Below are 12,591 nucleotides of genomic sequence, written 5' to 3'. Positions count from 1 at the left end.
CCACAGCTGCTAATAAATCGTTCATTTGGATCCTACAGCAGTTGTCAGAGTGCCCTACAAAATATTACCTTATGTGTCCTGCACTTAGACCTCAATGAATTGAGAATTTACTTTGAGCAATTACACATAAACGAAATGGAACCCGTTGTGAAAGCCAGACCCGAAAAGAAAGGCCAAAGCTAAATGAGGAATAGCGGGTACGTGGACTTTGGTCATGTGTGGCACCTGCCTTTGGGACATTCAACTTTGCTTCTAGCATTACGAGCAGAGAATTTAAGATTAAAGTATTTACTCCAAATGTATTTGCAGAAGATGCCCCCAAAGTGGGCTTCAAGGGCCAGCGCCATAACCAACGCCGAGTCACAGGAAGGATCCGGTTTTTGGTGCCCCAAAGCGCCCAGAAGCAGAATGGGGGTAGCCCTTCACACCCAAGGGCACCAGAGAGGTGCCATACACCCCCGTCCAATGGGAGAGGGGGGCTGGGTGGGAGGTTGGGCGAGGTATGAACCCCCCCAATAGGGGGGACACCGCCGACTGAGGCGGGAAAACGGAGAGGGGTTATAAGCCGCCACTCACCCTGTACAGCTCCTTATCATTGTGGAGCAGGGGGGGATTCGCCAGAGCAGGGCTCCCGCAGCAGCATTTGGCTCCCACTCATTTAGGATTGGCGCAGCAACATCAACAGCTCAACATGGGATGACCGAGGCAGGGATACAAGCAGTCGGCAGATGGCGGTCCCGGGCATACAGGACCTACGTGAGACCCAAACTATTGTAGAAACTCTTGGCAAAAGACATGGGTGTTTCTGAATGGGAGGGGGCACGGCCTCCGGTGCAAGAGGCGAGCTGAACCTGCCTGGTCTAGGTGGTGGGTCACTCTTTCGTTAGCCTCCCTGACGGCGAGGCAGATAAGTACGGGTACAATGTTTGGTTATGGAGACACACCAACAGGGCAGCCACTCACTTTGGGATGCCTCACGGCAGGGTGAGTAGGCCTGACAAAAAGGGGGTAGCAAACGGAGACGGCACACGCAGCCCAGACCCCGCCGGTTGGCAGGGTACAAATGACACTAACAAGGTAACGAGTTGGGGCCTAACTCCAGAGAGAAGCTACACCCCACACGCAAAGAGTGTGGAAACCAACAGAACAACTTTATGACCCAGAAGTGACAAGAAAGGAGATAAGCCTGCAAAAGAACTGACCAATGAACTGTCCGTGCGATTTACGAATTTATGATGTACAAATTATTATAATGATGAAGTACACATAATCTGTAGTTTCTTTATATGTGTTTAATCATCACACCCACCAAGTACAAGCGATGACAGCAGACTTCAGCTTCAACTGTCCCTTCAGTCCCTTGTACCATTCCAACCCATGTCATTACATTCCAGGTCAGAACTGCAACTTAAAGGGCAAGTTACAACACATCTTCCCTTTATAAACAATATAAAAAACACAACAGAAAGCATGAGAACAAAAAGAAAGATAAAATACAACAGCTGGAGCAAATATAAGAAAACACATAGTTCGAGAACATGACAGTTCCAATTAGCTTGCAGAGCTAAACATAAAACTCTCTAATACTATCTGTGCTTTACACAGTAATCACGAAGATACACAGGTGGTTTCCTAATTCTGGAACCACGAGAAAATGGAACAGATTGAGTACCATTCTCATTGCATACCGGCAATTTGGGCTGAACTAGAGCATCTCTGAAACCATCCCCAGAATGAGCACATCTCGACAACCGAGACATACTCCACACATCACCCCCATCAAGCATTACAACATTTCTCATGACTTTAATAATGCGCCTCGGACCAAAGTATTTTGTTTCACCCTTGGGAGACCAAACTGCTTTCTTTACAAAAACCACATCACCAATTTTCCAAATAGGTTGACATACCCCATTTCTCATATCAAACCTACGCTTGTAATTCTCTTGAGTCTCCAATTTCTCACAACACACCCTCTATCCTTCACACTCAACCAAAGAGGATTCAACTTAGAACCAGCTGTTCTCCCCTTAAGCTTTTCAAATGGAGAACAACCAGTCACACTATTGGGTGTGTTCCTATGCGCCCACAATTTCTCTCTAAGGATGGGTTTAAGTGGAACTCTTCTCTCCAAGGCACTTTGGGCAGAAGCTTTTATTAGTCTATTCATACTCTCAACTAACCCATTTGCCTGTGGAGCATAAAGAGCAGTTTTATGATGAGTGATGGAAAGTTCTTTCAAGAAATCTGCCATTTCTGGAGAGGTAAACTGTACCCCATTATCCGAAGCAATAACATCCGGTATGCCTTCACAAGTAAAAGCATCCCTCAGAAATTCAATAATATTCTTGGTTACAACTGAACGCATACAAGAAGCAGACACCCACTTGGATGTGTAATCAACTAGTACCACAACAAATCTTTCTGAAGGGGACAAACTGTCAAAAGGACCTACAATTTCAACAGCAAGCTTTGACCAAGGACGTTCAGGTATCGCAACAGGAGAAAGGGGAGCAGTCCTAACTTTCCTTGACTTGTCATTACCTGCACACATGACACAATCCTTGACCACCTCTTCCACTTTACGATCCTCCTCAGGCCACCAATAAGCCTCTCTAACTCTCGCTTTGGTCAAACTACGGCCTAAAGGACCCTCATGAGCCAGATTGACAATTTTCTCCCTCATACTAATGGGAGGTATCAGTCTGTCCCCCCGCAAAAGCTCTCCTTGTAAAATATTCAGTTCTTCACGTACATTCCAGATACCTCTCACACAATTTGGAACCATATCCAAAGAAGGCCAACCATTTACAATGAACTTCATAATGATACTTCTAGCCTCATCGTCCTCACAACCAGCTTCCCATTCCTTCTTATCAATGGCTGACTCTCTCACCCAACAAACAGTGTTGACCAAACCTTTTTCTAAAGGCATCCTGGATAGGACATCTGCGGGGACATTTCACAACCCAGGTAAATATTCCACAGTAAAATTGTATTCCCAAAGTCCCTCAACCCACCTTTTAATTCTTGGTGTGGTGCTTTCAACATTTCTACAAGAAAACATGTGTACAAGCGGTTTATGGTCTGTTCTGACCAGGAAAGGTATGCCCCACAAGTAAAACCTGAAATGATTGATAGCCCAGTAACAAGCTAATGCTTCACGTTCTATCACCGAATAGCGCTCTTCTGCACCCTTCAATGAACGAGAAGCAAAACCAATCACCCTTTCACTGCCATCCACCACCTGCGATAACACCGCACCCAAACCACGCACACTGGCATCCGTAGTTAAAATGGTCTTTTTCTGTACATCAAAATGTCCTAAGGTTGGCATCCTTTTTTACTTTTTTAAAAGCATTTTCACACTCATTTGTCCAAACAAATTCCACTCCTTTTTTGAGCAATCCCCTTAATGGTTGCATAACACTAGCAAAATTATACACAAACTTTGAATAATATTCAGATAATCCTAACAAAGATTTGACCTGATCTTTGTTCAGAGGCGATGGTGCTTGTGAAATTGCCTCTGCTAAATCAACCTTAGGACTAATGCCCTCTCCAGAAATTGAATGTCCTAAATAAGAAACAGAGGTAACTCTAAATTTGCATTTTTCACTCTTCAACGTGAGTCCCCGCTCCCTCAACCTTGACAGGACACGGAATAAAACTTCATCATGTTTATCCCTATCTTGCCCATGAACAAGAATATCATCCTGGAAAAATAGAACAGAATCAATGCCATTCAAAACATTCTTCATCACCGTTTGGAAACAAGCTGCCGCACTTGCCAGCCCAAAAGGCATACGAATAAACCTGTATGCACCTAAAGGGGTTACAAATGAAGTGAGGTGTCTAGAGTCTTCATTTAACAAAATTTGGTGGTAAGCCGCAGATAAATCCATTACACTAAATAAACTAGAACCACCCAACTTTGATAATGCGTCATTAATGTTGGGCAAAGGTTGTCTGTCCACCCAGATGCAATTGTTTAAACTCTTCAAGTCCACACACATCCTGATTTTCTTCCCATTATCCTTCGGGACCAAAACTATGGGAGCCAACCATTCAGACGACTCTATTTCTTCGATCACCTGCAGATCGAGAAGCCTGTTGATTTCTTCTTTCAAAGGTTCCAACATAAGGTTGGGAACCTTCCTTACTTTGTGTACAATCGGTGTGGAATTTTTTTTTTTTAATTATTTTATGGTTAAAACCATTAAGACACCCAAGCTTTTCACTGAACACTTCCGGGAACCTCCCCAAAATATCTTGAACATCACTCTGTTGTGAAACTAGCAGGACTTGATTAGGTGCATTGGGGTTCAGGATAATACCAAGATCTCTTTGGTGGCGCCAACCCAACAAATGATCTCCTCGTTTTGCAACATAGATTTTCCCTACTGTTTCTCTTCCTTCAAATACAATAGGATGAATTGAAAAACCAATTAAATCAATTTTCTGCCCACCATAACCCACCGGATTGATGTCAGGTGTCATGAATTTTATATCACAAGAACCAAAAGTGGAGAACCAAAACTTATCACTCAAAAGAGTATAAAAAGAGCCAGAATCAGCTAATACGGGAACACATTTACCTCCAATGTACACATCACACAAAGGCATATCAACATTTCCAGTGTCTATTGCCTTCTCATTATTCACTGACTCAACTTTACTATCTGTAATACAATGTATTGCTAGCTGAGAAATCTCATCAGCATCACTTAACATATTCACTTTGATGTTCCTACACATGCGAGCATAATGTCCTTTTTTCCCACAACCTCTACAAATAGTACTTCTGGCAAAACAATTTGGATAATTCTGGCCGTGGTTCTGACTGCCACATCTAGGACATTTAAACTTATTTTCTTTATTGAAACTAAAATTTGACTTTTGTTTATCCACTTTAACAGCAGGCTTGTCTTGATTGGGATTTGCTTTGCTAACTAAAGCAACAGATGTTTCACCTGACTCACTTCCGTGGTCCACATTGTTGACACTAGACATGGGAACAGAGGAAGGTATCCCACTTCGCATCTCCTTGACCCAAAAAGATGTGTGTTCAATGCTTTCCACAATCATAATGGCTTCTTTAAGATTTGGATTTTTTGACAGTAGTTTTTCCTGAACTTTTGGATCATTGGTGCATCGTACTAGTTGATCATGGATGAGGGAGTCAGACAATTGATCAAACTCACAAGTCTGTGCCAAGGACTTTAATGCTGCCACATAGTTCCCAACTCTCTCTCCTTTGGCTTGTACTCGCATAAAAAATGTGTGCCTCTCCATAACCACGTTTATGCGAGGTCCAAAATGACTCTGCAACTGCAATAGCGTCATCTCAAACACATAATTAGGTTCACCTGCACCTCTGCCAATTGGTATAGGATCCAGGCTGTCGTAAATATTCCTTCCTTCTGTGCCCAGGTTGTGAAGTAGTATAGCTTGTTTCCTTACTGCAGAAAACTTCTCACTGCCAATTGCCAACAAATATGAGTCAAAAAGCGGTTTCCATTTTTTCCAGGGAAGCATAGGTTCCCCTCGTAATGTGTTGTGACAGGCAAAGTATATGATTTATGACAACCAAATTATGAGACTTCGCAAAGGATGTTTATGACCAAAATATATGCATGTATTCGTAATAAAACTGCGGCCTACAATGACCACTATAACTGCAACGCATGTTGGCCGTTTATTATGAGGAATACAGGTGATAGAAGAGTGCATGATATACTGGAGTCGGCACATTGCAGGGGTTATGCACTTTTAAAGGTTTTAAGGTTTGCACGGTTCTGACATATTAATAAATATGTGACCTATTCCTTCACATCTCCCCATTTGATGTAGTCTACCTACTCTGAAGCGATATGTTCGATCTTCGTATTTTCTTGGGATTTTCTGAGTGTTCTATTGTCTATGCTGTAACAAACTGTTCGTTCCTTGCTACTGCGCAATTACTTTGGTGTGTGTTGTTTATTGTATTATACTTGTTATCCAAAATGTACGTCCCACTCTCTTGTGATGTTCTCCAATGTCTTTGGACCTTGACCGCGGTATATAAAACCGCCCAGAATACAATTTTAAAATACATTTTAAGTGGAATAACTTCGCGATTTCTAAAGTTAAAAATAAGTAAATCAATCAGGTTTTACCGTGTTGATTTTTCGTTGACTCGGTTTGTGCTTTGACACTTAAGTTCAAGAAGAACCTATGGCTCGACAAACCCTTGCATTGCTCAATCGCCTTTAATCATAAGGTTTAAAGGTTAACGAGGAAATAGGGTCTACTTTAATTAATCAAAGGGACATAGTCTTCGTAAGATTTTTGTTGTTGTTTTAACTCCACAACTACTTCATTCTTTTTTTCAACCATCTGTAATTGAACACAAACCTCTTTTCCTAGGCGGCAAGGCCTCGGGTTGTGAGCTGCAACCATTGGACTTAAAAGTGTGACACCAAGAACGCTCAAACAAACAGCCAATGACAGCAACAAAACGAGCGCAAGTGCACTTGTCAAAATGGCCCGTGGCGATCGCTTGAAGACCTGAAGAAAATAACAGCGCGGCACGTACACGACAGAGCCTCAAGCGATCCTTCATGCTGGGGCCATAAGTCTCACTTCCCATAGAGAGGAGGCTCAAAATCACCGAACAAGTTAAGCGCTGACTGGCTCTACACCTGCCTCTTTGAGTTCAAGAACACCCCTTGTCTAATGGAAAAGACGAGCTTCCAGTCTCCCCGCTGTCACTGTGACTTGCCTTCTTGTTTACCGACTCACAAGGACTCCTGCCCTATTATCCGCCTCATACGATTCCGCCTTGACAGCTTGTTATTTCCAAGCCTTACCTTACCTTGGTGGTTTACCAGTTTAAAGCTCTGTGATTTCCTGCTCCTTCTTCTCTCGGTAAACTCCATGGATTCGGAGAAGCCGAAGAGGGCGGGTGGAAAAGGAAAAGCAGCGGCAAAACCAATGTCCGTCTCTGTCTTCAGCACTGAACTCCGTCTCTGACAGCTCCTCGGAGGTGCAGAGCAACTCGGCAAGTTTCACCCTACCTGCAGGGAGTGGGGCGGTTCAAGGTGAAACGTTGTCCAATGGGGGCAGCATTTCCGCCTCCCATGGGCTCATTTCGTAGATGAAACAAATGTGTCTACGGGAATAAACAGTTTTTCCAGGACCTACGCAGGAAACGAGCACGATCGCCTCAAAAAAGAGATCCAAAACAAAACTCACCTTCCTTAATGAAAGCAATAGATAATAACATAGCGGAAGTTACAGGTAGCTAATATAATATTTAATAATTGAATTGTACTAACTGTACATTTATTTAAATCCCTCGTGAGGCATTGAGCGCGTTATGTCGAATAGCAAGCTATTTTGGAACGCAAGGCTAGTGGGTAATTTTGCGGTGTGTTTGGTAGAGGTGGACCAAATGATAATCCATTTCGCCTGAATTCCACTTTTACAAATTGCTGCATTCTCAAAGTTGAGTCGTGTCATTTTAACTTAGCCAATTAGACCAACACACCTGACAACAATGATATGTAAAAGCAAAGTCCAAGAATGGAAAAGTGTGTCAGCCACATACATGCTGACATTTTGAACCTGGTAAGAGCAGGTCTTTAAGTGGGCCGGGTCCTGCTCTTAATTCTTTTTACCCTCAGGGTGAAAAAACACCCCAAAAAACGTAACTCTGCAATAGGACAATCCCTCACTGCTTTTGATGTGATTTCAAAAGAGTCTCATTTTTCAGTTTTATATAGTGCAAATTTGGAGCGCTTTACAGGAGCACCTGTTACATTACACAGGGACATATTCATGGTTTGAATCATAGCATGTTGAGCCGACATGAGGCTCAAACCTGCTTTCCCAGCTCGAGGGTCAGCAGCTCTAGCCATTATTTTCAATATAATATACAGCGATTTCATTGTTATTGCTTATTTAACATGCAATTTACAACCATTAACAAAACCAACGGTGCTGGCTCGTTGGAGGCGTAATGTTACTTGTGTTATATATCTGGATGAATGGACAGAAGCAGCAAAATACCAGTGGGTCTGCCAGTGGCATAACGATAATTGAGGGGGCCCCCCTGCAAGGTACGTGGAGGGGCCTCCTCCGGACTCTATCAGGAGCTTCCCGGCTGAAGTGAAGTGCTGAGGGGCCCCCCTGGAGCTTGGGGCCCCCCCTGCATTGCGGGGGGCCTGTGTTACGCCCCTGGGGTCTGCTCACTATGCTAAGTACAGATTTTTGGCTTAAGTATTTTAAGCCACGCTCTTAATTACATTGGCCACGCCCCTATGAGAGACCCCCCTGTTTTTTCATCCCACTTAAAGACCTGGGTAAGAGGGATATTTTGAAGAAGAAAAAAATCTGGGTAAATGATTTCCCCCATTGACTTGCAATGAAGCGGAGGTGATTTTAGGCTAGAGACACCTAAAATAAAGCATTTTAGTCTTAAAAATCGTGAATCTCCTGCCTGAATCTGGTCTGTTGGCATGTATGGATCCATATGGTCACCCTTGCTTTGTAGTAGTAGTGCTTTTATATATTTTAATTTAAAATATGTATTATTTATAATGTGTAGAGCAGTTAATTTACAATTGAAGTCACATGTGTTGACTGTAATGAAACTATTGCGGTTGAAACAAATTTGCTACATTTGTTAAATGTGATTTCCTGGTTTAAGATAACTGATACTTTCCGCTTGTTCATTATATTGAATTCATTCACTATTGTTTTGTTTTGACACATTTAGATAATATTACGTTAGAGAAACTGAATGAATATTCATGTAGTGGGTTAGTGCTAAAGTTGTAGGGCTATATAATGATTTATAATTCTGTAATTTGATGATGATGTTGCACTTTCACTGCTTTCCGAGGAGGAAAATGGTGGAGCTGAGCCATAATTCTTGGGAGACACCTTGTCTTCTACTAGGGATTCTGTTGGATTTCTTACTGATTTTGCTGCACATTTGAGACTTAGTCTATTTTTTATTTTGCCTATTATTCTGCATTGTTCCTATCACTGAGAGCCTTCATGGCAATTACTTTATGCATTTAAATGAGGCATCCGCAATTTACTATTTCTATATTGTACTTTTTGAATTTTATAATAAACCTGTATGGTTTTCCTAAATTCCGCTGTAGAACTGACTTTTTGAGTCAGTCCTTTTCCATATTGACTGTATTTTGAAATGCTGTTTTGAATCTTGTGTCTGGGATATTGTGCCTCATGATTCGAGATTGGCATAATCCCTGATCCACTTAACAGCCTGGGTGTGCCACTGAGGTGCAGATTTTTAGGAGCACACCACACCCACAGTTTTGGTAGCAGGGGATGGTTTGAGAGATAAAGAGTGGATGCAGAGGCAATTTTTATCCCTATTAATTTGTCAACATTCCCAAGACCACATTTGGATTAATTACTGAGTCCCGGTGTTACAGTGCTGTTCCTGAGCAAAATTATTGTATTAGTTGGGAGGAATAATCCTCGAGATTAAGTGTATGCTAATGATGCATTGTGAGGTTTGTAGTTCATTGTATTGTTTTGTGTTTTAGTCATGAATTGTTAAGATGAAACATTTGTTGCCTGTGCTGGTTTCATCAGAATTAATCATATTTTGTGTGTTGATGATACCACATTAGGAATGTAAAAGATTTTTTTCCGTTCTATGTCAAAGTTCAAAAAACCACTACATTATTTGGAGCAAATGTATTGTACCATTGTTATGACTAAATTAGTTTCTCTTTTCTCATCAAACTGGTATATGACTGTATTTTATTGTGAATGCCCATTTTCTCCAGACATTAGTGGGATTAGTTATAATACTGCGTGCGCAATCTTTCATTGTGCGCTGTTGATTCTTGGTTCAGTTGCTGTTTTAGTTACTGTGATTTTAATGTATTTGTCATATTTGTGAATTCCATTGAAAAGGGTTTTTTGGGTAAGGTAATTGGACCTGGAATGATCTCCCTCTCCACCTCTGGCGAAGCCTGACACTGCACCAATTCGAGAAAGACCTCAAGAGCTGGCCCTTCAAATGACCCCAACGGAGCTGCTCACACCCTTCCGTGCCTTGAGATCCTAACGGGTGAGTAATGTGCTCTACAAAACACTGATTAATTGATTGATATGATTGGATTTGTCATAATCTAAGATTTATAGATATTGTTGTAACTTGTCTGCAAAGTGGTAGTGTGATTTGCTAAGTTCCACATTCACACTGGATAGGAATTGTCTGAATGAACCATTTTTTCAGGTTTTCTAAGTTTAATCTGGTTTGGTGTTACATGCTCGTCTGTGCATAACAGTAAGCACACTAATCAGAGCAGAGGTGAATTACTGCTGGGTGAGAGTCTACTTTATTGTGAATCAGTGAAAGGTACTAGTCTTGCCCCTATCGATTGCAAGAATCTTTTAATTTAATCTCATTTTCTTCCGGTTTAGGTTGCGCAGACAAGATTTTATTTTGTTTTATTTGTGTGTGTTTAGTGGGAAAAAGCATTGTATTGTTTTTTTTCCTATTTACTGAGAAGTCACGTTGCAATTTGCTAGCTGATGCTGAGAGTCATGCCAGGATTGGTGAGATGTCATCACGGAGTTGCCCTGTCATTGACCGGTTGCTGCTGTAGCCACCCTCTGATAGGTTGATCTTGCCTTAGCTGTACTGGTATTGTTGCTTGTTTGTTTATTTCGTGAGGTTTTTGATTATTTTGAGTGAACATATGAATATTGCGTGCTGTATTGAAAAAGCCAAATGCTTCTAGTATATCTGTTGTGGGGAACAGAAGATTCCTTCTGAAGATTTTTCTGCATTCAGAATATTGATGGACATTGGGTTTTATGTGTGTGCATGGTTGAAAGACTGGCATGAGTATATTTCTGGGGACAAGGGCATGCAATTTTCTTTAGAGGGCACCTTTAATACTAGAAAGCTTGACTTCCTAAGACACAAAATGTAAGAGAGAAAGACGCACCCTAGACCTAAACAATTTAAAAGATTGAATGAATGGGTTTGAATAGACAGAATGAAAGCAAGAAAGAAATAAAGAGCCAGTTTAAAAGCTCAGTGAGCCAATGGATGGAATCCAATTGGGGCAGGCATTCAGAAAAGTACATGGAGAAAGGACATGGTAAAAGGGGTGCGAGCGTTCCCTGAAATAGTTAGTAGGTCCGACAAAAAGAAAGATGGCAATTCTGAAAGAGACAAACAAAATAAGAAATACGTAATGTGATTCAGATAAGAACGATAATTTCTTAAATGGCCTACTAGATTCTACACCTCCTCTTTGGTGCACAAAGACTGCACATACCTTATATGAGTGTGAATGGTGAGCCAAGTATGAGTACAGAGGGAATAACAACACTTTCAGCCCCAAGTGCAAGTACAACTACAAGTGCTCCGCCTGAGCGTGAACTGCACACTTTACCTGGTCCTAGCGAAATTAAGGTTGCTGTAAATAGTGGGGCAGGGGGCGAGCCCCTAAATTTAAGGACTGGATTTCAGACTTATTGCAAGGTCCAGTTAACGAGCTATGTGGAACTGCTGCCTGCCTCATCTTGCCCCAGAGAAATCTGGGAACCCCTGGTGGAGTACTTGAGAGAGCACTCGAATTGAGGCCGGCTGCCAAGGTGGGGATGATCAGGCGGGAAAATTGAGGTGCGAACCTCTGTGGCAGAGAGGGGAAAAACATGCTCACATATACCCAAACTGTCAATGGAAATCACTGCATCTGTGAGATAGAAATGTGGTTTGCTCTCCCACGAGGTGTTTGTCTTTACATGGGAATATGTATTTACCTTAGTGGGGAAAAATTCAAATAAGTGGTTACAACTTGATAGTGACATCAACTGCCAGTATGACATCCAGATGTACAAAGGTTTATTGGTAATGATATGCATCAATATGTGAAATACCTATATGCATTGCTGTATGCGAGTTAAATAATTAATTAAAAAAATTACAAAAAAAGGTTGCTGTGGATTGAAGAGTAGTTACTGCACCATATGAAAAGAGAGAAATTAACACTGCTTATTTGAAAATTGAATTTGGGGACATTTTACAGGGAACAATTGGTTTAAGGTGGATACTGATATATAATTCAGATTAGTTGAGATGCTTGATTAAAGAAGTAGCAAGGTGTGCAATGGAAGCACATGATAATCCTGAAGATTTAGCTGATTGATATGGGGTTGATGTAAGCAGAACAAAGATCTTGCAGAAAAATGACAAAATGGAATTGATTGAAGGAGTAATAGCTGGCATGGGTCTAATGACTTTACAAGCTTATATCAGAGACTTTGAAGAGCACATAAATTCTGGAGGGATTTTAGAAAATACAGGGATAAGTGGAAGATAAAAGCTAGTACTAAAAAGAAGAACTTTGGGTTAGATGTGTCAAGCATTTTCCGGTCCCAAGCAGCTCGTTTCGCAGAACTGAGCTGTTTGCAACCAGATAAATGCCCTTTGGTATGTATCAATCCCAAATTATAATTTGGTAACATGCTTCCGAACCGTAGTTTAGAATTGCAAATACATACCAATTTCGGTAATAGGAAGTTATGTGTTTAGGGCATCCCTTC

General features: G+C 41.5%; 1 protein-coding gene across 4 annotated transcripts in view; it reads right to left on the bottom strand.

The window, feature by feature from the left end:
• Positions 1 to 12,591, bottom strand: part of BEND7 (BEN domain containing 7) — a 398,804-nt gene that overhangs the window by 316,052 nt on the left and 70,161 nt on the right. The window contains exon 1 of one of the 4 annotated variants that reach the window (XR_014981306.1): positions 6,857 to 7,198. The exons of 1 other annotated variant lie outside the window; for it this stretch is intronic. Coding sequence is in view for 1 of the 3 variants with exons in the window: in XM_085652958.1 (XP_085509084.1) it covers positions 6,857 to 6,920 (64 nt within the window). In the remaining 2 variants the exon portion in view is untranslated. Of the gene's footprint in view, positions 1 to 6,856; positions 7,210 to 12,591 lie in introns of those variants that run through there. 2 more of the 4 variants (XM_085652958.1, XM_085652960.1) reach the window with 2 other exon arrangements.

Source organism: Triturus cristatus, chromosome 4_1 (assembly GCF_964204655.1).
Source record: "Triturus cristatus chromosome 4_1, aTriCri1.1, whole genome shotgun sequence".
Lineage (NCBI taxonomy): Eukaryota > Metazoa > Chordata > Amphibia > Caudata > Salamandridae > Triturus > Triturus cristatus.
The sequence above is the reverse complement of the archived record's forward strand: the minus strand, read 5'-3'. Positions and strand labels throughout refer to the sequence as shown.